This window comes from Phaenicophaeus curvirostris, chromosome 6, assembly GCF_032191515.1.
Source record: "Phaenicophaeus curvirostris isolate KB17595 chromosome 6, BPBGC_Pcur_1.0, whole genome shotgun sequence".
Lineage (NCBI taxonomy): Eukaryota > Metazoa > Chordata > Aves > Cuculiformes > Cuculidae > Phaenicophaeus > Phaenicophaeus curvirostris.
This window is the reverse complement of record NC_091397.1, coordinates 7,123,562-7,149,931: the sequence shown is the minus strand read 5'-3', so window position 1 is coordinate 7,149,931 and position 26,370 is coordinate 7,123,562. Positions and strand designations below refer to the sequence as shown.

Here is a 26,370-nt window from a genome sequence, read left to right as displayed (position 1 = left end):
ACATCTGATATAATCTTGATTTAAACAAGAGGGATTGCAACATTTAGTTTTCAGTCTCAGGCTGCAGGAGTGATTTCAATTAATTAAATGGCACTGGGACAAGTTTGGGAGTTGTATGAACATGTAAAATCAAATGCAAAGGAGTCATGGAAAGGCATCTCAATGTGGCTGTGACATGAGTGAGGCACCTTCACAGTCCCATTCTGTTATGCATTTGGTGGTAAGGATTTAGAGCAGTGCTATTACGTGTGGTGGCAATCAATTAGATAAATATTGTATGAAGTTAAAAGCATTTCTGCTGTTTATAGGATTCCTCTTGCTGACTTCTTATAGAGCTGGATTCCATAGTCCTTCCACTAATGCACAGAAATACTCCTTTTACTGGCTGGTGTAATTGTGTCTTCTTGTTTTCCATTTTATCGGTGTCTAAGTGCTTCTATTTCCCCTGGTGATGTTTTGTTTGGGGTTTTGTTTAATACTATAAGCATGAGATCTGCCTTTCTACTTAAGTTTCTGTAATACTCCTTACAGGACAGCAGAAAGAATGATTTTTTTTTCTTTTTTTTCTTGGACGTGGCTTTGTATTAGACTCTCCCAAATTAGCTCCTCAAAGATTTGGTGTAGTTTTACTCATGGGATATCTGCAAGGTGTCCAGACTGGATTGTTACATGTAATGGTTGTGAACCTGGGCTCTAAAAAGCTTATTTATGATGGGCTTTTTTTCCCTAATTTGCTTATTTTTGCATATACACACGTACAAACACATGCAGGTACAGGCAGCTCAAAGTTGGCCTGTAAGTCTGGTAATTAATCAAATGTCACAGCCAAATGAAAATCCTGTCCCTGGCTATAACCTAGGTAACACCACCCATTGCTATAGAAACCTAATGCATGCATGAAAGACACTAAGTATAATTAAGGAGGAGGGGGAGGGAAACTCAACCCTGAATATAGTAGTTTAAGTTCTTTAGAATTATAAAATATTGAGGAGTAAAAGTGACAAACGTTGCACAGGTCAGATATGACCAACTTTCTTTAGAAGTTACCCTGAGGCAGGAACTGCAGGAGCAGACACATAGAATAGGTTGCTAACTTGTTTGGAGTCTAGGTAAGCTTCACTGGGAGTCTCTCGATTGATTTTTATTGGGAATTAGATCAAGGCCTCTGCTTCATCAGTGAAATGAGAGAAGGAATCAATTACCAACCATTTCCCCTCTCCTGAAACACAGCTTCACTTATGAACAACAACGATCACAGAATTGCAGAATCATTTAGGCTGGAGAAGGTAGTTGAGTCCAACTGTAAACCTCACACTGCCAAGTCTGCCACTAAACCATGTCCCTTAGTGCCACAGATTAAACATATTAGCTTATTGCCACTTCTTCCATCAATTTTGAAGACGTGGAGCATATATTTAGGTGTTTCTAAGGTCTTTCTTTTATTTCCCTGATGGTTTTTGTGTAACATTCACAAGGCTTCATATACATTGATAGCATCACATAGCAACTCATAAATCGCCGCTGTGTGGTAGGTAAGAAATGCCCCTAGCATGCACACACAGGGAAGCAGAATCAGAGGAATCAGCTTATTTACTTGAGCAGCCAATATCCTCTTTAATTTCCTTCTTTTTTTTTATCACTAATACCTGTGCTTCAATTAAACATTTATAGGTGATCAGTGGTTTGTGTGATCACAGCTCACAAATACTCACTGGTTTTTATGATCACATTGTGTACAACATAAGTCTGATTCTTACTTCGTAAATAGGTGCAAGTCATGAGTGAGTTGAGATATTTCTTTTTCATACACATGTATAAATGAGAAAAATATCAAAAACAATTTATGAATCTTAATTGCCAAGTGTTAATTTATTGGAGCTTATTGAATCCATAGACTTTAATGTCCCTTGCTTCTGGGATCCTGTAACTTTATAAAAACTTTCATTTTCTTTCTTGTAAAAAAGCAAACAAAAATAAAAGCATTTTTTCTTGATTCCTTGGAATTTTACAGCCCCTTCTGGGTGCAGAGAACTATTGGGAAGACTTAACGTCTCAAAAAAGAAAATGCAGATAGGAACCCTGACATTTATAATTTTAAATACTGTGATACTTTGAGGGTTTAGCTGGTTGGTTGGTTGTGTCATTTGAAACTGGTATTACTGATGAATACAATAGGGACATAAAAATGTGTTTGTTACAGTAGGAACATATGCATTAAAATAGTGATATGGTTAGAGTGTAATTTTGTTTGGTTAATTCTGGGACGTATCAATGGAAAACCAACCACCTAAGCCAGGATTTAGCTTCATTATCAGAGCTGTGTTACATTGACTTCACTTGCATGGCTTTAGACATGGTACTTTGAAAATACTGGCTCTTGTTCTTGGTTGTGCAACAGTCAAGCAAGGTAGCTGAACTGTGTGTGATCCCTATAAATGAATGAGTTAAAATTGGATTGGCTTGTAAAACATCGACATCTAATCCAGTGTTTTGGTAGCTCTGCTATGGCCAGATCGAGGCCACTTATAATAACACGGCTATTGAAATGCTGGGTTGTGTTTACATTCTAGACGAGGAACAGCTTGGTAGTGTTGCTATACCATACTCAGAGTGCGAGATGCAGCATTTGTGCCAGCAGATCTGAACATACTCTGAGCAAAACAAGGTATTTGGGAGCAAGCTCAGCTCGGCCACTTTGTGTTGTCACAGCCAGCAGAAGCTACAGTACTCAGAAACAATGGCCTTTCCTTCTGCACATAGTAGGTGCAGACTAAGAATCCAAGCTCAGATTAGTTGCATTGGTTTATGAATATATAAATGACTCCCTGTGAGTACCAAAGGGATTCTTTTTAGAGAAGCGTTGAACAAGAGTGGTAGCTCAGTTTAGAAATCACAGAAGAACCCATCCTCAAATTGAGCAGAACGTCTGGGGAGATACTTAGGCCTCCCCAAGGAAGCTGCAATGCACCCCATCATCCTCAGCCAGAAAGGGTGATGTCTACATTAGAGGCAAGGCATAAAAAATACCCTGGGGGTAGAACTGCGGCAGGGGGAAATGAAAATAGCGGAAACCCAGCGCTTTGTTTTTGAGATGTGTATGTTTTACAGATGCTAACGTAAAGAAGAAGGTTTCATGACATTTCAATAAACTTCAGACCATCTGTTTCTGTTTGCAGTGCAGACCGTTGTGCTGTAGCTTCGTGCTCGTGTGAGACAACAGGGAAGCCAGGCTGCCACGTGGAGTAAGGGGGGATCAAATGAGAATCTGTTTTGTTATCCAGGTGGGATAAATACACAGAAGATGGAAAGCAGATCAGATCTGAAAGCTCCATAAAACAGGAATGCTTGTCTCTAGGGAAAAAAAGTTAAAATAATAAAGCCACCATTAGCCACATTACAGGCCGGGGGCATCCAATATGTTACCTTCATGATAAGCATGTGCTTTTCCCTTGAGTTTCTATGCTTCCTTCCATTTAATGCGTTATCTGCAAGTTGGCCTCTCGTGAAGCCAAATATTTGAGCAGGAGTCATCTCCATGGTGTTAGAGGGGTCCAGTTAGCAACTCAAGTGCAAGCGGGAGCAGCTGAGTCAATGGCAGAGGCTGACCCCAGCAGCCTGCCAGGAAGGGGCAGCTTTGCATTCCAGCTTGGCACGGTGGGAACTCGGCCAGCTCTGGCTGCCCAGGAAAAGTCATGAATTAATGCATGTCTCTGCCGAGGAACAAGGGTGTGCTGATGGCATTACTGGGGCCTCTCGGAAAAGGAAGGTAATGGACTCGTTTGTGCTTCTTCCCCCTATTTGAAGAGCAACTTTTAACTGTTGGGAACATATAAACTACGGTTTAATAAACCTCAGTTGTTATTTTGGTGTACATCTTATAGCAGATAATGCTTTACATATTTGATGTAAATGATACAATGGGTCTCACTCCAAAAACAAGTGTGTAGCTTGAGGGATAAATTGCATCAGTGTTCTCAGGGGAATGAGAGATGCTGCTCTGATTAAGTCTAATGGAATATAATTTCTGTAGAGCCCTATATACTCTACTGCTGATGTCTTGCCTTTGTTGGGTTTTGGTTTACATTATTAATTAACCATACTACTGCTTCCAAATGCTTGAGACCCCTTTGAAGCTGCCGTTTGATCAATTGATATGCAGCATGCTATGGGTAGAAACAATCTTATTGCATTAAACTGGCACTTTAAATAGTACTGTGGCTGGAGAACTTGCCCAAGAACAACTTCTTCATGCTGAATCATGACTCCATGTTGCTTTAGGAAAGCCTCGACCTCCAGATGTTTGCTTTGGTCTTTAAAAATGCCTGTTGTTCTAAGCAAAGTTATTATCACTTCTAAGAGATAAAACATGTATTGCCACATGTTTAAAGGCAGATGTATTGGCAAATAACTTTCTCTCCATGGAAAAAGAAAACTACAGCCTGGAAGGGATCTCTATGGTGGTTAATAATCTGCTGCAGAAAGAGCTCTATCATGAGTCTTCTGGCTATTTTTTTCTGGAAAGTGCTCAGTAGTTGGGATGATGTAGCTGATCCATGGTATTTTTGCAGAGCCGGATGGATGTATTTGTATTTGATCCCAATTCCGCTGGGATCTGCAGAAATCTGGCTCTGTGCTTTGAGCCATCTGACCTTCCCATGCTTTGGCAAGCGTCAGCTCATGCGTAGGTGACGCTACCGGTCGCAGATTGGGCAATGGTGAGAGCATGCTGTGCTCCTGCGTCCTCTTTCCCAGCAAATCAAGTTAGCAGGAGCACTGTGAGTGCTGGAACGTTCCCAGCAGTGGAGTGGAAGGAGGAGGTTTGTTAGGAGAGTCCAATAATCCCCACGGGGATATAGGAAGCCATAGCAAAGTCAGCATTTCAGCACAAATTGGCACTATAATCTTCAGAAGGGAATGAATTCTTCCAAGGACAGAATTTGGCTTTCAGCAAGGCCCCCATCTCTGCTACCGATGTCATCAAAGACTCTTGTTTGTTGCCAGCTGCATGATTATTTCTAAACTGAGTCCTGAATTTGGGTCCTGTTCATTTGGTGTTGGAGAAGGGATCAGCAGATGAGGAGGAAGGATGGGGAAGCGAAGAACTGGGCAGAGTGCTGCTCTCGAGAGAGTGGGAACAGTGAAGAAAAACCTGCAGGCAGCAGGAAGGGGGGCCCTTGTCCTCCTGAGCATGATTGCTCAGTAAGGAGGAGGGAAAGCCTTTTGGGAAGCCAGAGAAAGCCTTTGGCTGAAGATTTTAGATGGGCCTGAAAGATCTCTGGGAGAGCCCAGAGCCGACTGAAGGAGGGATGAGAAGGTGGTGAATAGCGAGTCATTTCGTGCACCCATCAATTTAATGCTGGCAGATAGTTTCCTTGTGTTCAGCCCACATTTCTCCTGTCTTGGTTTAATTTAATTGAGGTAAATCCCCTGTGTCAGTCAAACCAAATGGCTCCAAGCGAGAGAGAGGAAAGCTGACAGCTCCTTAGGGAAGGGGAGGAGGAGAGGAAGGAGATCGAGGGAAAGGACTGAACCAGTTTTCTTTGATCACATTGTGGCATGTGATTGGGAATCACAGGCTCCCCAGTAGTGTGTCCCCACACCTACAGCAGCCGTCCACATGCCTGTCACACTGACACTGGATCTCCAGCAACTGTTGCTTCAGCTGGCTGCTGGCATGTATTTATCATTGGTGGTGTTGAAAACTGAGCCAGAGCAAAATGTCATTAAAACTCAGCTCTAAATATCAACAAAAAAAGGGAAAAGGCTTTATCCATGTGAATGGAAACAACATACTACGTATTTTTTTAAGCACGAGTTTGGGATATTTTCTTTTGGATTTTTATTGATTTCAGATGACAGATCAAAGGAATGAAACAAAACATAGTTAGTAATGTGTTCTGTTGTTCCTGCATGGATTTATTTCTACCCATTCCTTGCAGGCTGCCGTAGTGCGTAGGTGCACAGTGGCTGGGAGCCCCTTCACCACTGGTAGGACACATGGAAGCAAGGTCATCGATAGCGCCGTTTTGTCTCACCAATGACCAAGTTACATAATTCTGTCCATCAGGGATCCTTTCTCTAATTGCATACTGCTGAGGGACTAGCACAGATTGTACCTTGTTTACCTTGGCCATTTCAGTGGTTAAGCCTGCTCTGGCTGATATCCTTTTTGTTTCCGTAGCACTCACCTCCTCCTGTGGCCAGTTGTGCCCGAGACCTCTATCCAGGTCTGATTATTTTCCTTCACACTAAACAGTTTTGATTCACTGTCAGAGCCCTTTAATTTCTTTGTAGCATTTTTTTGCCAAAATGCAGCAATGCTCTTAGAGCACAGAGTAACATAAATAATTATAATTTTGGTGAAACTATCCTGAACTCTCAGCTTTCCTGCTCTGTCCGAGTGAATCGGCAGCAGCAGTACTGGCACAGCGAGCTTCTGCCTCTTCTGGTTTTAAATGTGCTGCCACTTTTGCTGCTTTTGCTGCTTGCACTTGAATGGAAGTCAGTACCTTCTCCGAAAACTGTTTCCTAGTCTTATTCCTGTGAATTTTCAAGTCTGTGCTAGGAAGGTACTCTTTCACCCGAACTCCAGGACTTTGTGCAGTGGGAGAACCTGGCACAATCTGTGCTTTGGAGCTGGGCTCAAGCACTCTTTTTGCACCATCAGCACGGATAGGGCTAAGGCCAACGCTCTCAGAGATCTCACACTTGGCCCACATAGTGTGAATATCTTAGACATAAGCTCTGCAAGGCTAGTGGCCAGCCACGTGATGGTCCGGAGGTATCAGCTGGTCTGGGCTGGTGTTCAGCTTGTACCAACCGTGATCCAACACTGACACAGCTGAGTTGTTCCAAGCTGGATCCCGTTTCACTTCAACAGAACTTCAGGGTGATACTTCATGTTCAATTCTGCATCAAGAAAAAAGTTTCTGCTAAATACCAGCTATCTTCCACAAAACAGTGGTTGAATAGCTTTTACAGCAGGGGAACGTAGGCAGCTTCTATCTGCTTAATCCATGCATCAGTTAAAAAATAAAAGGCTTCTCAGGGCCACAGCTTTACAGAGTGCTGCAAATGAACTGCTGAAGCTCCCTGATGTGACAAGAGCCAGTAAGGATAAATCTTAGGGAAACATCTGAAGAGCCATAAGCATTATTCAATAATAAGCTGTCCTGTCTCAGAAGGAGAACATTGCAGAACACCTTGATGTTCTTTGTGATCAGTCTGTACGGTCTTGGTTGGTAGGAGTTAAGGATTGTATGTTAATGCTGTCTCTGCAGTGTTATCTTCTGTTTTTCTGGAAATGTCAGGAACTTAATCACCTATCAGAAAAATCAGAGGCTCAGGAAAGCAAAGATTGTGATTTTCTTAGGAAGTACAGTTTCCTCATTTTATGTCCTCTGAATCTGGACTGGAAGGACTGGGCACCAGTCCCCTTTCTCAACTGGTTTTTGCAAGATCTGGCTCAGCTAATGAGCTGTGAACCCTTATCTACATGGTTTTTTAAAGCCAGTTGGTTGTCTGCCATCTGACTGACTCATTTGTGTTGAGCAGAAGCAGATGAATCTCTGCATCAAATCCAGTTTTGCCAACGTTCAGTAAACCGGGGTAATATATCACAGTTTACTACTTTTGGAAGTGCCCAAAAACATGCTGTGGTCTGTTTGTGGAAGTAGGTTCAATCTAAACAGCATTCTGCATAGGAGTCCTGGGTATGTAGGAGACATGCAGGGACAGGGATTTAGAGTCATAGAATGGTTTGGGTTGGAAGGGACCTTAAAGATCAGCCAGTTCCAACCACCCTGCCATGTGTAGGGACACCTTCTACTTGATCAAGTTGCTCAAAGCCTCATCCAGCCTGGCCCTGAACACCTCCAGGGATGTGATATCCATGACTTCTCTGTACAACCTGTTCCAGTGCAGGTAATGATGCTCTTGTCTAGAGCTGCCCATCCTTCGAGGAACAGGTTGCAGCACTGCCTTGCTTTAACAGCTGAAAACACCCAGCCTTCTGGTGCAATAGTTATTTTTTACAACAGCTCATCATTTATTTTCAGAAATGAGGTCAAAATAGTGCAACTGGGGAGGGAAGTGACTAGCACAGCAGGTTGGTAATGAGATACAAAGTCTCTCTGCTAGGTTAAATCCAGCTTCAGTCAGTAGTGACTGAAATCCTTTATCATTTGACAGTTGTTCAACGCGGCCTTTGCAGAGTTGGCTTTGTTCCATGACATCTGAGTCAGTGCTTGCATAACCAGCACCCTGCTCAGCTGCCCGTGCATCACACGGACCTGGAGAGGGCCGGGCAGGTTAGCAGGGAAGCACATGCTTCTCTCACCTGGATCACACTTGTCATGGGAAGAGGCCTTCTGCTCTTCAGAAGGTTCTAAGTGGAATGAACTTTCTTCTTGGTTCGAAGCCCTGAACCCTGTCCGTTTCCAGCTGCGTCGGTGGATAGGGTGGTGGGATGGGGGTTGTAGTAATCACCTGCTCTGTGTTGAAGAGCAGCATTAGAGTGTCTCTGCCAGGGCTGTTGCAGCAGCCTCATTAATTGCTCGACCTGATCCTGACTGGTGGAGCTGCCCCTTCTCCAGAAGGCCTGGTCCTGCCCTCAGGTACTGTCGTCACAGCTTCCTCTGAAGCCCCTCTCCCCATCTGCACCTGTGTGCACAGATTCTTGAGGGGTTAAAGCCTTAAATAAAAGGGCATAGGTGTCTTCTGTACATTTCCTTTCCTTGACCATTGTAAAATTACAGGAAACAACATGTTGTATGGTCATATCACTGCCCACAGTTTGTTCTCTAATGCAGACCATGGATGTAGCTTCCTTACTGATCCACTCTGGGAAACAGATACTTAAGGCCTCTCCATGATTTTCTTCTCCGGCACATTAGCCAGTTGGAGTTGTTTCTGCTTTCTCCCCTTGCAGTATATGTAATGTTCATATAATAGACTTTGTCTGCAAATCTGACGTCTGAGCTTTCAGATAGTGCCTGGTCCTAGTCAGGAAGCTAACAGGCTTGGAGGAAGGGCCTTTGTGCATCTACCTACTTGGAAATGCACTGAACTTTAGCCTGTTGCAGTGGAAGCACCAAGCACTCTGTTTGCATATGTGATGTTTGTGGCTACTGGCTTTTCCTGGCTTCTGCAGTTCAAAGTGTGCTGGTCCTCTGGGTTTGTCACTTTGCTGTCCCGTACATGGAGAAACATGGCCCAGGCTTCCTGAGTCTGTGAATTGAAGTGGGAGCTTCAGTTAATACTTCTAAACTTTGGTTTGGAAGTATTAACTTCATTGTGAAATCAGGATAGGTGGAGTGCCAGTGTGAACTGCTTATCCACAGCCAGTGCCGGTGTGCAGGAGTAGGAGTGAAGTCTCCAAGAACTTTGAGTGACACCTGCACAAGGATGAGCACTGGAGTGATGGAAGGGAAAAGCAGAATGAAAGGGGAAAGGTAGATCTGCTTAAATAGATGAGTTTTCTCCACTAAGTGAGGGAAATCTCTGACACGAAGGTGTCCCCTGCTCCAAAGAGTCTGAGGTTTAGATAGTCACTTTCAATAGGCTGGTTCCTTTTGGCTCCTACTGTTTTCATACACTTGATAGCAGGATGACAGCTCTGGGGAGTAAAACAAGCCAGGAATGTGACCACTGTCATGTGCTGGAAGCACGCTGTAATAGTGACCTGGGATGGGCTGTAGGGTGAAGCTGGGGTTGAATGACAAGGAAGGGGAAGGATTTCCTGGAGAGGAAAATTGCCTGGCGAGCCCTTTGGAAAAATGTAAGCATACTCTGCTGAAGGGCACTTACGCTGTTTCCTGCCAGCAGCTTGTGGCACAACTGAGCTGGGTGTTGAGAGGAGGTATCAGCTGCAATCTGTGGTGCAGCCAAGCAAAGGCAGCCGCTCTGTGCCATGTTTTAGGGGGTGGCCTTGCAGGTGCTCTGGTGAGTGGGCAAGTGGATGAGGAAGGTTTAAATCAGCCTGCAAACAGCAGGTGCAACAACTAGAAAAAAAGGAAATGTGTGAGGAATTCCTTTAACTTACTCTCACAGCATCAGTCTCTACAGGACCTGAAGTGGAGCATTTAACATTTTAGCAGGAACCATAGAGAGGAGATGCTTGGTCTGCAGAAGAAAGAGGCAGATCGGGAGTCAAGAAAGAATATGTGGATGAGAAGGCAGGGGCCGGCCTGGCATCATGTAGTTGACACAGAAATATCAGAAGTGTCAATATAAACACTTGGCAATAGAGATATAAAATCAGACCAGGTGGTGGCTGATCCAATGCAATGGACATCACTGCAGTTTACTTCCATTCCATGGCTTTTACATATGGGCAGGTAAGAAGAACAAGATGATGGAATTTAGGAGGACCTTCAAAATGACAGGATCATTAAATATCCCAGGATGAGTGCTCATTTCATATGCCTAAAACTGATCCAAGTATATGTTTAACTTTCCCTTTAGGCTTTTGTGAACAAAGTAGGGATTCATTTCTGGATGAACTCTTTCTTTAAGTAGGATGGGCCCAAGTGCTAATGGCTCTGTTGAGCTTGTAGCATGTTCGCTATGTGTATTTGACTAGCACAGTTGTGACAAGACCAGCATCAAAATCTTTGCAGACATACTGTCAGTATACCCTGGGTGGCCTCTTTAGGTACCTCCTGGCTCCTTCTCAAAGTTTTCATGTAGACATGTGCTGCTCTTCAGCCTTATTTCATTGCTGGGTATTATGACAGTACTTACTTTATTGGTAAAAGCGTGGCAAATCGCAGCAAAGGGGCAGGGCTCTATTTCATTTTAAGCTTGCCTAGCTTCTGTGCTGGAGAAGAAACTAAGATGATAAGTGGTCCCTCATAACTGGGAAGCGTAGACTTGCTAGTGGTAAGTACATCCCAATTCAAGGCATATTTTAAGTCTTTTGATATAGTTGTGGTATTGGTCTATGACTGTGCAGCTGCCTTCTCTTTTTAATTCCTTGTGTCCTCAACCAGATCCTAGATGGACATGTCTGTTCACAACAATTGCTAGAATAACTTGGGCTGTAGTTTTCTGCGCTCTTCAAGACGTGTGAACCAGCAGTGCCATGTACAAAGTGATTCTGCTTTCTTCCTGGCCCCTCCTTGCTGCACTGATACTTGTGCCGGGATGAGTGTTTGTACTGCATTGGGAAAACAGTTCTGATTAGAACGAACGAGAAGGGCCGAGACCTGAGGTGAATTGTAATCTACATCACAGAATCATAGAATGATTTGGGTCAGAACAGACCTTGAAGATCACCCAGTTCCAATCCCCCTACCATAGGCAGGGACACCTTCCACTGGATCAGGTTGCTCAAAGTCTCATCCAACCTAGACATGAACACCTCCAGGAATGGGACATCCATGACTTCTCTGGACAACCTCTTCCAGTGCCTCACCACCCTCACAGGAAAAAATTTCTTCCTATTATCTCATCTAAATCTCCCCACTTTCAGCTTAATACCATTACCCCTCATCCTATTCCTGCACTCCCTCATCAAGAGCCCCTCCCCAGCTTTCTTGTAGGCCCCTTTCAGGTACTGGAAGGTCGCTATAAGGTCTCCTCAGAGCCTTCTCTTCTCCAGGCTGAACAACCCCAGCTGTCTCAGCCTGTCCTCGTAGAGGAGGTGCTCCAGCCCTCTGATATTTGTTGCCCCGCTGTGGGCTTGCTCTGACAGATCCATGTCTTTCCTGTGTTGAGAACTCCAGAACAGGACACAGTACTCCAGGTGAAGTCTCATGAGAGCAATGTAGAGATCACTTTGATATATATTTGTGAAAGGCAGAGGAAACCCAGTGTTCTGTGGATCATTTCATGGGAAGGAGAAGGTTAGTCTCTAAGCAGGCTGGTGTCTAAAGAAAGCAGCCATTTACTGCTCTAATGTTCAGCTAAAAGCATGATCCAGTACCAGCAAAGGAAATGGAAATTATACTACCAAGTGGCATAAGGAGCAGGACCAGACCCATAGCAATTTATTTTCAATCAAACAAGAGCCATGAAGTCATTAGTTATTTTTTCAGAAGGCTTTGGTAGGTGTGCGAGAGAGCACTGTGCTGTCTCTGCTGTGCCATATGTGCACAAAAAGATTAATTCCCAGGTTAGCAAGACAGGAATTATGATGAGACAGAAGTCTGAGTCAGACACAGTGGGGAAAGGCAAATGCCACAGGCTGAAGCAGTGCTTCGACTCCTGCTGAATTTTGAAAAGAGATAGAATGAAGGAGATTTTTTTGTTCTTCTAATAAGAGAAGAACAGAGGGTTGAAAACCACGAATTTCAGAAGCAAAGAAATGGCAAATTACAGCTTCATTCTCTAGCTACAGCTTTCCTGAGGATTTGGAGTACTTTGCAAATATTTAATTACTCTCACCTCAGTGCCCTTGTAAGCATTGCAGAAAATAAACAAAAGTAAACTGTGCTGCAAGACTTACAGTCCAGCTCTAACTCTAGTGCCTTAACTAGGACCTCCAGAGCTGTTTTCTTCATTGCAAGAGTAGGAAACTGAGGCCAATATAGACTGATAAATTAAACAGAGAACCATTCCCAGGTCCTGTGTCCTGAGATCTCTGCTTCAACAGCCTTATAATTTGCTATTCTGAAGCTCAGAAAGTGGCAAGCTTGTCTTTATACAAGCTTGTCTTCTTGCTGCACGGTTGAGGCTGTGTGCAGTGTTACAGTAGGCATTCCCCTGGCTCCAGCCCTGGAGCTTTTATGCATACACTGTAAATGGATATCCTAGTGGTCTTTATGAGCATTAATATTCTGTCTCTTGGTTACACAGAGACTAGATGTACTATGCAGATGAAATCACCCACAGTGATTTCAGTGGGGTTCTGCAGTCTCAGATTTAGGCCGTTCTTTTCATTAACTTGGAGCTCTAATGACATGTTTGTAAAATGCTTGGGGTTTTTTTCTGTTTGCACAGCTTTAGCATGTCACAGAAATAAGGTACATGGTTAAGGCACTGATTTAGAACAAGCAAACTAACAAAACCTTTGCCTCGGTTCCCTCATTTTTTAAATTGACATGGGATGAGCATATCATAAATCACAGGAGAAGCAACAACTTACCTGGTTCTGCAACCCCCACTAGGCAGTTTCTTTTGAAAAGCTGACATTTAGTGCAGTCATTAAATATGAAATCTGTAAGTGCCAAATAAAGCGTCAGAACAAGCAAGTAATTCCAAACTTGTCTTTATATGTTATGCATACAACATTCCCCCTCACACCTTTTCCCTCTTAATTTGCTTCCTCTTTTTCTTTGCTTGTGAAAATATAAACCCCTCAGGTCAGGCTCTGTGTTATCCTTTGTGTTTGTGAAGCACAGAGCGCACAGTGGGTGCTACCAGAAGCAGAGCAGGAACAGTGATGATGTACTGATGGTGGTTTGGAAGCTTTGCTGTGCAGAAACGGGGAGGGGGTGCTGGGGCAGAAAGCAGTTGTAGCAACTGCTACAGGGGGACAGGGAGGTGGAGAGACAGACAGGGATGGCACTAGAGTCTCACCAAAGACAGGCAGCTTGCAGCTTTCTGTAATGGCAGGGGAGCATTTAGCTCAGCTTGGCGCAAACCAGAAAAGAACGCCTAGATAGGACAACGAGGTTAATGTGGAAAGCGCTGTTAAATGTTAGCTTTAGCAGCCAGACGTCTTTGCTAAAACAGAAAACAAAAGTTATTTCATTAAAGCCTCTGAACACCAAGTACTCTGTGAAAGTTTAAATGCCAGGTGGTGTATTAAGTAAACAAAGCAGTCCTGCTGTAGGCATTGTTTCTCACAGCAGCCGGCTGTAACCAGCAAGTAGTACAAGTGACCATGTGAATCTCTGCCATGTGATGTAGTGCTATGCCTGGCTAACGTGCTGATACGGGGCTGGCAAGGCAGAGGAGACTTCTTGTTCAGCAGTTATCAGAATGTCAATAAGGGCCAACTGTTGCACGTGGCTTATTTGCATGGATTGGCTTACGCTCATTGGTCATCTGGTTTGGATCAAAAAAAGAAACTGGAGGTTTGCACAGGTGTCATGTGCCTTTCCAGTGCAGTTTGAATGAAGAGGAGTGATTGATTTTCATTTTAGTGACTTTTTAGATTGGTATCATAGTACTGCACAGTTAGCTTTTGTTATAACCCAGCAGTTACCCCCAGGCAGTGGTTGCAGCATGTCGTATCCCATTAGAATCCCATACCCATATACAAGGGTCTGGAACACAAGCCTTATGAGGAACAGCTGAAGGAACAGGGATTGTTTAGTCTGGAGAAAAGGAAGCTGGAGGGAGACCTTATTCCTCTCTGCAACTACCTGAGAGGAGGTTGTAGTGAGGTGGGTGTTGGTCTTCTCTGAAGTAACAAGCAATAGGATGAGAGGAAATGGCTTCAAGTTGCGCCAGGTGAGGTTTAGACTCAATAGCAGGAAAAATTTCTTTACTGAAAGAGAGGTCAAGCATTGGAACAGGCTGCCCGAGGCAGTGGTAGAGTCTCCATCCCTGTAGGTGTTAAAAAATGTGTAGACATGGCACTCTGTGACATAGTTTAGTAGATGCAGTGGTGCTGGGTTGACAGTTGGACTGGATGATCTTAGAGGTCTTTTCCAACCTTAATGATTCGATGATTATCAGCCGTCCTGGGTTTGTGTACAGCAGGAGTCATTTGGAAGGTGTCACTCTTAAACTCCTCTTGCTCTGCTGTCAGTGTCACGATTGGGAAGTTGGCCAGGTGATTCAGAAAGTGAAAAGCTGATATTTACGAGCTTCTTGGACCCCATGCTCTGTGGGTAACAGATGCACAGGAGGATAAAGCATCCTTTGCACACATGTGCTTCTCACAGAGGTGCAGACCCAAACTTTCTCCTTCTGCTCCTTGTGCTTCTACAGGTTGTTTCCCCATCGTGCTGTTACCTGCTGAGGATCACAGTTAATGCCTTACTCCTCTCACTGGCACTTGTGCTGGCAAGGTGCACGTTGCCTGTGTTCCTGACAGTGCCTGCTGGCCACAGCCATATGGTGTCTGGTAAAGTCTCAGTGCTGAGTCTCTCATTATAAGTACCGTGCTGAGCTAATTGCTTGTGCCTGGCTCAGGCACTTATTCAGTGGCTACCTCAGCCATTAGTACGACCTCTTCATTTATCACCTGTCAAACAGCATGGGAATGTGCATTTGACTGTCTCCAAAAAAAAACAACCCCCCAAAAACCCATTCTTTACCATCAAGCTTGTGGCTAATCTGTTTCTTTGCTATGAATTATTTGCCTGTGGTATTCTCTCCAGTATTTGCAAGACAAAGGAGAAGGAATGGCAGAAAATTGCGAGTTAGAAGCCCAGCTGGAACCTTCCTGCCAGTGAGAACTTGGAAAATCCCATTAGGATGATGCTCTCTATGCCTGGATTTATGGTCTCTGCTTGCTGTGTTTGGAGCCTATGTATTTGTTGCTTTAAAAGCTACAAAGTTATAATTGTATATATCTCTGGATCATATATATTACTATATAATACTACTTCCTGCAGCTTGCCTATTGCCCTAAGAGTTCGAGTTCAAAGCCCTTGACAGGCACCCCTCTCCTGACAACCAAGCCCCTGGTCAACTCACGTACTCTGATAGAAAGTTGTCCGCTGAATGAATAAAAAATGCAGGTCTGTGGAAAACAGGCAACACAAACCCAAAAGCAATGAAACTTATCCAGTTGTAGAGAATAACTACAGAGCACTAAGTGTGAAATGCAGGCTCAGTGTGGAGGTTTCAGTTTAGAAAAGGTGAGCTTGGGAGGAGAGGGTAGAAACCAGCTGCAAGGGTGCTTAGGCAGTGGGGCTAGGGGAGCCCTGCAGGATCCCCAGGGGCTGGGAGGTGTCGGACCGATCCAGCCTGATACTGCAGAGGTGCCAGTTGCTTTGGTAACCTATCCAGAACCTTGCAGCGCACTGTGAAAAGGCAAGACAAGACAAAGCCGATACCTCCCAAGGCCTGCAAAGCCCCCTTTATCTGAGACAAGAAGTGCAGCCTACTTGCAGTTCCCAGATGGCAAGAAAAGCTGCTCTAAGGAAATGGAAGAGTATTTCACTCGCAGTCCGCAAGCCAAGTCTTTCCAGATTTGTCCAGTACCTTTAACAAATGTGAGATAACGAGCATAGGGCTCTGGGCCAGGTGGGAGATCCTCTGCCTGATCAGAAGATCTGATCCTGGAGGAATTCCACAGGAAACCGTGTAAAGGATGTACTGTTGAGGCAATGTTTCTCCAGATCAGCCTTTACTGATAAAGTGGCTTCAGGATCTTCAGAAAGAAGAATAATTCTCAAAATTTACTAAATTAACTAAACTCTTCAGCTCCTGATTTTCTCAGTTTTATGAGGAAAAGGTGTTACACTGCAAATTCCGCAGATAGCAGTATTGTTTAGGCACATAAATAGACCACAGGCAGAGGAGAATGGGATGAATCCTGGAAACTTGATTCATTGTCTATTGTTTTACAAAGAGGAATAGTTTCTAAAGCAAGAGCTGGTGGTTTCAGGTTCATGTATTTCTGTGGCTGAGACCACTGAAGGAGTGGTTTCCTTTACTATATTTGAACTAATATAAAGAAATCTGATTTTTACTGCAAAAACATATATTTCCCTGTGAAACTTTTCAGACAGCATCCTATATTTCAGTGATTTAAAGGGTGTATTTTACTTTCCCTTTGATTAATAAAAGAAATCTGAAAGATGTTTTTGGAAACCGGTAAGCTTGCCATTGAATGGTGTACCAGCTACATGAAAAGCTGTGGAGCTGTTTCAATAAGACTGGAACAAACGTGCTTAGTGATGCAGCTAGGATAGATGCCGCTTAGCCAGAACTAGGAAGCTTAGACAAAGGACTGGAAGGCCTGGTTGTTATATGAGCGATGCACTGTGGATTACAAGTATAGTCTGTGTGGTCCAACAGTAGAATCAGTAGTTCTTGTAGGGTGAGAGGCATCCTGAATTGGTGCATAAGTGAAAGTGCTGGGTACAGCAGGAAATTTCCTGGGCAGTATCTATCGTATTTTTTGGTAGAATACTGCTTAAGGTTACTTTTCAGGCTTAATTTTATATTTATTTATTTAACTAACAGGTATTTTACAACATTTAGTGTCAATATCACCAGTGCTATTTGAATAGAAATAGCCAGCAGCCATTTACCAGCTTATGGGTGCCTGGTTTTACTGCCATTAAGTGGCATTAAACTTTATTTCACATAATTTGCATCAATTTGCTTCTGTGTCAAAATTAACATAGTATTGTGTCTGAAGAGTGAATCAGCTTAATGAACAGCAGGCTCAACTCAGATTCACTTGCGCTGCTGACTACTTAATATTCAGCAGCCACAGCCGGCCGCCTTCTCTGTTTCACTGGCAGCTGAGGAATGGAAATGAAAGGACAGTGTTGTCCTGGGAAGGAATCAGACAGTGTCACATGGAGCCACTGCAAATAGAAATTCCTTTTGTTGTTTTTCAGAGAAGTTTCAGTCTAAACGGTAAATGGATATATCCCTATATATAAACTTGGAAAGCTACTTCAGCAACAGCTGTATGTGTTAGCAATGACATTATCTTGATCAGGTACAGGATGAGAGAATATTGAAGTGTGATTCTTAGGAAGAAGTAAGCCGCAAAAGTGATTTCTATTTCATGGCCAGTAACGCTCACCAGTTTTAGCAACTTCATCTGAAGTGCACAAATATAAAAGTCAAGTCTGAGAGCAGGCTGTATCCTTTCGACCCTCATCAGAAGAGGGCCCAAACTCTATTTGGACGCACTTGAAGCCAGCCTTTTGTACAGCAGCATTAGCACATCCCTGATATCCCCAGCAGCATCATTTGTGGTCAGGTGGCTCCAAAGGTTCACGGGGGCAAGGACCATTTTTCTTCCTGGAAAAGGGAGACTTTGGCAGGAATCACTGGGCTGTGAGCATCCTTCCTCCCAGAAACCACCAGATGCATCCTGCCAGGTCAGGCGTGAAATGTAGGTGACAGAACTAATTGTGGGTGTCACCCCGGGAATGCAGGAAATTTAGGAGGGTGGCCACCCTTCTTCCCTTGGGAGTCCACAAAGGACAGCCTAGGGCTTTATCTTTTCCTGTTATGCATCAGTAGCGGGCTGGTTTGAATCAGAATGCCCAAGTAGGTAGGTGGAGAACACCATGCAAAATAAGGGCTTTATTTAAAAGAAATAGTTGCAAATGCCTAGAGAAACAAGGGAACAAGGTGAGTTTTCTGTGTCTGTGACTAACTAAATACAGTTAGCATTGCGTGCTAATTTGGGCCAAAATTGTGGGCTCTGCTTTTACAGCAGCACTTTCTCAGGGCTCTTGCATCCAACCTGTGATGGGCAGCTAGATCCCAGCTGAGGCTGCTCAAATTCAGGCACAGAACTGATTGCTGGGCCATCACTGTTTGGCTTCACAGACAGCACTGTCACAGGGAGAAAGCAACTGGAGATGGCCCCGTTTTGCACATAATTAACACCAGTGCCATTAAGTTCTAGTGGGACCTCACATACATATTCTGAGTAAAAACACTATAATATGAAGGTTGCTTCTTTTACATTAATGCAATTCTGCACCGTGTATTCACATATTCTTATGAGTATTCTTATCATATGTATATTCAGTTACGCAACTGTTAGAACCTACAACTCATCAATATGGACACCACAAAGTTATCCTCTTTTTTCACTTTTGTTTTGCCACCAGAGAGGAAACGTCAGGATGAATCAGAGCAAAGCAAAAGTCTTGGCTGTTTTAAAACTGAACAAGGATGATCAAGAGAAAACATAGGATAAAACCTTACGTTTACCAGTGACTCAGTGACTGATCTCCTAGATTTCTTCTTTTATTTTTTTTTACCTAAAATTCTTGGTTTATATTACGGGAAAAGGAAGAGATATATGGTTTCTTAATATCATATTTCATTATGCATTTCATTGTCTGATGAAAGAAACATTGACATAAAAGATAATTGCTTGCCATAGCAGTTCATCTCATTGCCAGCACCAGTAGACTTTGCAGCCAGTCTCAGATTGTTTCTTCTCCAAAATCCTACATACATGCTGAATTTTTCAGCTTCATTATAAAAGACTCTAGGATTGTTGCTTTGTTTAACTGCTTAATTGTTTTATTCATAGTTCCTCCAAAATGAACTGTTTTCAGCCACAAGAGATAGATGAATCTTGTCTCTGTAATGGACTTGCTTTGTAGCAGAACAGGGCAGCTACTGCACATACATACAACTATATATTTACACCAATGTTGCCTTTTTAGATCACAATCCAATAGGATTAAAGTTAATACAAAGTTTTGTTACTGCTGAACTGATTTTGTTCTGGGAAAACATTACAGATTTTCATTCTTTTATGTGGCAGGCTTTTATAAAATTTTGACCAATATCACAGCAGCCAAAAGTCTTTATTTGTTTTTAATAATGATAAAAATACTTAAAATTTCCTATGGGATTATTCCTTCAATCTCAGTATTGTACAAATGTAAATAACATAGATACCACAATCATGCTATGAGGTAGGCTTTTAAATACCAAACATTGAAAAGTAATTATGTAATTTAATCAAATTCCTTGGAAAATAATTATAATTTTCCCTCTACCTCTGTGTGGAAACCGAGCCGCAGAAATACTGAACCTCAAATGCATTGGAGTGTGCCTCACGATGAGTACTTTAAGTTTTAAATGTCTAGTTGAAACAGACAGTTCTAAGGCTCAAGGACCTCCCAGTAAAGTTGGTGGAGTCACAGATGCTTGTCATCCATAAAAACTCAGGCCAAGTGTCCAAGGCTGGTATCCAAAAGGAGACTTGCCACCAGTAAATGTTCTTATAAAATGGAAACTACACCGTCTGCTCTGGCTGTGCTGTTACATATCTATAATGAGGTGGCAATAGTTTTCATAGGATGTAAGAGAAGTTGCTTCCTTGGTCTCCTTTGATCCACACCTTCCTGTGTCCGACAGACGTCCTCTACACTTGGTCAACCAGCCTTGTTAGGAGGGTGAATATGTGGTTTCCTTATGTCTGGTAATAGCTCTTTTGGCAGAGCTTGTTCATGCTGGAAATGTTTTTTGCAGACGTGCTGAATACATTAGCACACAATGAACACATCCCAACAACAAGACCTTAAGATCTAATGGTGTTTTTCTCCTCTTTAGTGGTTTTACATTTGCATCAATTACAGTTACCATCCACCTTAAACCCCAGTCTGAGTGCTCAGGAAACATTTGTACCTCCATAAAACCGCAGAAGTAAAGAGCATCTTCCCCCAGAGCCATTTATCAAAATTTGTCTGTATGCAAAAACTAAACAGGCAAGTTCAGTGTCCTTTTAATCCTTCAGGACATGCAACACTCTAGCCCCACTGAAATCAGTAGAAGTTGAGGACATTCGAAACACCAGCGTTATTGTTATTCTTCGTGCCTCACTCTGTGACATGTCACATGAGCCAATATTTCTATCTGCCTACAATACCCAGTCTCCACCAGATCTGTGGTAATTGCTGCTCGATTGGCAGAGCTACAGGTCTCTCTGATGAAAAGAAATTAAAGTCCTCAAAAGGCAGCTGCAGCTTTGGAAAAGGACTGAGTAGGGGGCCCTTTTTGGATTCCAGCAAAGGTAAAAATTTTTCAGTGAGAGTTAGGGTTTTCTTTGAAAGAAACAAACACATTACACTGCACCACTAAAACCACTACAAATAAAGCACATTCAAACCTAATTATTTTGCAGGTTTCTTAATGAGCAATTCTGTTCTCTTAAAGTTAAGTCATGTAAAAGCCATCAAGAAAGGCTTTGAAAATGCTGTCTGCCAGATAAAACAGGGCACTGTGAGATAATGAGTATAAGGTGGGTTGTACTGATGCACTTTACCTCGGGTTGCAAGGAAGGACCCGTGGAGGCTGTAGGTACAGCAGGGGAAAGCCTTTGAGTGGAAAAAAAAAACCTCTGGTACAAAACTCTTTGGTGGAGCCTTGAGAGCTCACACCAAGAAGATGCATTATCATGTTCTCAAACACTTGGGATTTTATGTTTATTAAATGTTGTCTTATCTGCTCCCTCTCAGTGGGATTGATCCCCCGCAGGACTAACTGATCATTGCACAAATCGCTAGAAGTACAAGAAGTGAACTAAATTCAGAGATCGTATAGCCCACTTAAAAATATCTAGGTCTGTCCAACCTCACAGGTTTTGTGCATTTAAGTTTGCACTGATTTATGGTGGCATAAGACAGTCATCCTTTTATTTGCTGACGTATATATAGATACAATGAGAAACACAGATGTTGTAAATTGAATTTTCTAATTGGATGTGGATGCCTTTTGGTTCTTAAATGGATAATAAATATAGCTTAAACTATCTGTTTGATCACAATTAAGAACTGCTGTAAGAACATAACCCAAAATACAGCTGGAGTACATATATGTGTCAAATAAAAACAGGATTATCACACGATAAATGATCTGCTGCTGATACTGATTATAAGCAGAAGATATGAATAAACTTTCTCCTCAAAGGCTGATGAAAACAACTCTACTTTGCATATAGGCATTGCCAAGAGCCTTAGAGAAAGCATACTTATTAGGCTCAAGGGAAATATGCCCTGTTTCTTTTTGCCTCTCCTAACTTTATTCTAACTGCTGGCCTGTTTTACTGTTAAATAATGAAAAAGAAGAAAAAGCAACCATTTAAGGCTGTTGAACCACTTGCCAAGAGATAGAGGTAATCCCAGGACTCACAGAAGTATTAAAATTATAACAGTAAAGTAATATCAGTGCTGAGGATCATGTTAGAAACAAGTATTGACTGGAGGTTCATACAACAGTAATCTCCAGCACTCTTGTCTTGCCACTACGCCTCCCTGTAAATGGATTAGGCAGTTCAACCAGTTGAATGATTAAAAGAGTTTTAACGGCAAAGCAGAACAATTCCCTTTTATAAATAAGGAGGTGAGATACATTATTTTATTCTGGGGAAACATGATAAAAAATACAGGTTCACTGTAAAGCTGAGATTCCTGTCTGCTTTTCTTCTGAACTGATCCGTGGTAATTATTCTTATTTACAGCCTCTGGCCTCTCCTCTTCTCCATCTACCCCAACACAAGTGACCAAGCAGCCCACGTTTCCTCTTGAATCTTATAAGCATGAGCCTGAGAGACTAGAAACACGGATTCACTGTTCTTCACCTCCGGACACAGGGCAGAGATTTTCTTTGCCTCCATCTCAAAGTGCAGCCAAGCCTCCTATCATGACACCAGCTCCCTGTGCTACCTCAAAACCAGTAAGTAAAATGTGTCCAGTTTCCACTGGGAAATGTACAGCCCTGTGTAGAACTGGTTCTTGTATTGCAATGGATGGGCTGGAACATGTGTCCATACTGTGCAACAGAACGAGAACAATTCCGTGTGCCTTTTACTTCAAACTTGTCTTAGCCTCTCCCAGCTGACAGGGCACTGGGAATTGAAAGGTGGTAGCTCCCCTTCTGATTTACCCAAACAGCAACGAATATTTGCACTGTTCTTAAGTGAGTTTTACAGTGGCTACAGATCCTAGCATACATTGCTGAGATGCCACGAAGTTTTATTTGAGATTGTCTTTTATCTCTTTTAAGAGGAGCTGGTGAGAGAGCTAGCAGCCAAGGACACTGTATCAAAAAGAAGTTCACAGTACGAGCTGCAGTGGTTCTGAGTTCCTGCTGCCTCTGGAGTCTAAGATGACTGGGACAACTAGTAACTAACGGCACTAGTTCCTATCACACCTCCTGCCCCAGCTCAGAGAGGAAAGACAGAAGGGCAGCACTACCAGGGTGTTTATACAGCCCCGCAATGTACTAGAGGTATCTTCCTAACAGTAGTTTCTTCAGCTCCTGGGAATGCATTAACTCATCAGTTCCTGGGAATAAATGAATTTCAGCTGCTGATATTCTCCACCGCAACATCCGCACTGCATGCCATTGTGCCTCTTTCCCTCTCCCTTGGCCAGCCTGAGCCTCAGAAGTATTGCTGCTCTTCTCTTTTTGTGCTCCTCTGCCTTTTTGCCCCATCTTTTTTTGTGTGTGTTAATTCCTTTGCATCAACTACCTCTTTCCTGCCTCATGGAACAAGCAGACTGTGATCTGTCACCAGGGTTAACTCCCTTCCATCTGTCTTTCCCCAGCTTTCCTTCCTTTTTTTTTTTAGCTCAGAATGTAAAATCTTTGACATTTTCTGTATCTGGAAATCTAGAACTGTAAATGACATAAAGGTTCATGAGGTCTGTTTTCCTGTTGAGTGACTACAAGTTCTGTTTCATTCCAGTTCTTAGTAATTTATTTAAAAGCAGTAAGTTTCCTCCCATTCGCCCATGGAAAAGCTGTTCCAGGGTCTGGATACACTAACACAGCAATCCCCAAACCTTTCTGATTTTGTTAGGTAGCTCCACAAGACTAGCAACCGTGGTTATGCTGAAAGTGTTTATGTACCAGATTACTGTTCTTCTACTAGTTTCATGTTGTTCACACACGTCCAGGAAAAGACATTCCGTGTTTTGGGGATCCCTTCTCTAATGCTCTGTCTCTGATTTTCAACGTAACTTTTTCATGGACAGGTTATGATAATTTCCTTTCATAATTAATAGTCATTTTAATTCATTCTTACATCCTGTTGCACCTGTAGCCAATCTCTGTTTTTCTAGATGAAGCAAGCCAAACTCTTCCTGCAAAAATACAAACTTTCCTTTCTGCTGCTATGCAAAAGTAAATGATTAAACGATTAAATTAAATAAATCCTACATTTATAGTTAACGAGCCCCAGCAGTAACTTTTCTTCAGCCTTTCCATGTAAGCACTAGTCTCAGGATACATAAATTATGAGACTCAAAGGCTTGTAGGACACGCAAATATTTTTGGTCCCTTTCAGTCAGTCAGTGTTGTTATCTGCATGTGAACGTATTTATCTGTGTTATGCAGCTACAGAGGAGTCTTTTGTACCTGTTAAAATAGAAACGGGGAAACAACATAAACTTAGCACATTCCACAGACTGAAAGACTGAAAAGTTTGTTTTGTTTTCAATTATCTGCTGATTTGGACAATATGAAGTTGAGTAGAAGATGCCAGAAAAAAAGAAACAGAATTCTCAGCAAGTATTTATCAACTGTTATGGTTGTATATATGTACAAGAGAGAATCTGGCTAGAAACTCAGTATATTGGACTCGGTTATCTCCTATTCAGAAGATACAGAAGTGTGTGTGTGTATATATAAAAATATAAAATATATATGATGTATAGCACCTGATTATCTTTGTTCTCTACCCTTTGTACTCATTTATATGTGAGAACAGTGAGCGTGCAGGCCTGCCAGTGAATCATTAGCTTTCCGGTTTACTTGGGAGGAAGTATCAGCAGCTACAGATCTGTGAGGAACAAAGCCCTGGATGTTTCAACAGAGACCAAAAGACAGATTTACCATGTTCTCCTAGTAGGAGAAACTCTTAAGAGGAAAAAAAAGGCTAAGTTTCTGCAGCAGGGCGTGATTCTGAAGCTGATGGGTGTTTGCTCAGGACTGTTGTGTCTTTTGGTCCCTGTAAGTTATTTACTTAGCATTCCTTTACATATATGACAGCAGCAGACCAACCCTCTTGATTTGAGTACTGTATTTCAAACATTATATTTGTCTTGAGCCGTGTGTTAATAAATGTATGCTTTCACAATGCATATGCTGTAAACAAATCTGTAAAAGGCAAACTCAATTTCTTGTTTACTTAGGTCACCATTTATTGGCATAACAATTCCAATTATCTTAAAACCACACTATAAATTATATGATAAATGGCTACATAGTGGCCATGCTCTTGGATGATCACTTTAATGACAGGAAAGCTTATATGTTGACATCTAAAACGAGGAGCTGACTCTTATCTACAGGGCTCTGTCAACTTAAATCTCATTCAGTTATTATATTGTTTAACTAGTGATGATAATGTGTGAGATCCCAGAAGTATTATAAATGATTCATGATTGCTATCTGTATTGCAGTAGGGAAGAGGAACCCTTGGACCCAGACCTGGAATTACTATTAAAAAAAACCCGCAGAGCAGTAGATAACTATAGGAAGGTGAAGTATTAGAACCTGGAACTAATCTTAGCCCATTTTTATAATTAACTGCATTTGAAGCTGATTGTGCCCTTGTATTTTATCTGTCTGAGATTATGGCACAGGATGGTTAAATCTGTTTGGTAAAAGAAAAGGCATGGAGGAAAGAATAAAAATATTTATTTCCCAGCAGACGTAATCAAAACCATTCATGTCTAAAGGCACCTAGAATGGTGTATATTTTAATGTGATTTTTAAGCCTTAGAATCTGGTGAGGGAATAAAAAGTGGGAGACAGTTCCGGAGAGAGAGAGATCCTCCTTCAGCAAGTATCATTTCTACATAGTATACAAACCTAAGCAATTAACCTCATGCTAAATGGATGTCTGTGATAATCACCAAAGTCTGGATTTATCCCACCTAACTTTAGAAACCTATCTGAGCTGCTTAAGTTGGGAGTATAGTAGCTCTGGTCGTCTCTGTATCCCAGAGGGAGGCATTTGCAGGGGATGAATCAGACCTGCAGTGGGCTGTGCAGCCTTTTGCTCTCCTTATAAAGAAAGTGACTCCAGGTGTTGCATTTCTAACTGAAGCACTTCTGTGAGGTGCCCAAAGCTAGATGTGATGAGGCAGCAGCTCTTACAGGATTTCCTCAGCTTGTGTAGCTTTTCCTGGTGGTTGAGTTAGAAGGTTATAATGAGAAATCCAATTGATAAGAGATCAAAGCTCTATCAAAAGCTTACCGTGCACTGCATTGAGTGGGGAAGGAGCAATATGAATTTTCGTAGTACAGTTCGTGACTCTGTACTTTGGCCTTGTGTTGTTTGGACTGCGTAACCTTCAGGCAGTAAGCGGTAAATGATAACTCTTCTCTAATGTGACATTACTTACCACGAAAGGAATGTAGAGAGGTTGCAAATTCAATAACGAACATGTTTGCTCTGTTTCCCCTTTGCCCGTATTTTAACGTGGAATTTAGTATGTTGAGCTTAATATGGTTGTATCCTTTTCATTTCATCCTTTCTTCTTCCACTGATGCACAAGACACTGTGAAAACAGCAGTATTCCTTGCCTCCTACAAACATAAGTGTTTTTGTGGTACAGCATTTCCTGGCCTTTATGGGTTTCCCCTTTCTCAGCATGAGAAAAGTCCAGGCCAGAGAAAGAAGATGCTAGCTCCAAATTGAGGGGTTGCCTCTTTTGGTGAAAAACAGGAGCCTCCTCTGCTCAGAAGTGATAAAGGCAGAACATGCTTACAAACAGTCCTTTCCATATGATTGTGTAGTTA

At 42.4% G+C, this 26,370-nt stretch overlaps 1 protein-coding gene across 2 annotated transcripts in view; it reads left to right on the top strand.

Annotated features, from left to right (window-relative positions):
- PRKAG2 (protein kinase AMP-activated non-catalytic subunit gamma 2) overlaps window positions 1–26,370 on the top strand; it is a 231,568-nt gene that overhangs the window by 129,715 nt on the left and 75,483 nt on the right. For both annotated transcript variants that reach the window (XM_069859281.1, XM_069859283.1), the window contains one exon: window positions 22,079–22,293. In XM_069859281.1, coding sequence (XP_069715382.1) covers window positions 22,079–22,293 — 215 coding nt within the window. The remainder of the gene's footprint in view (window positions 1–22,078; window positions 22,294–26,370) is intronic.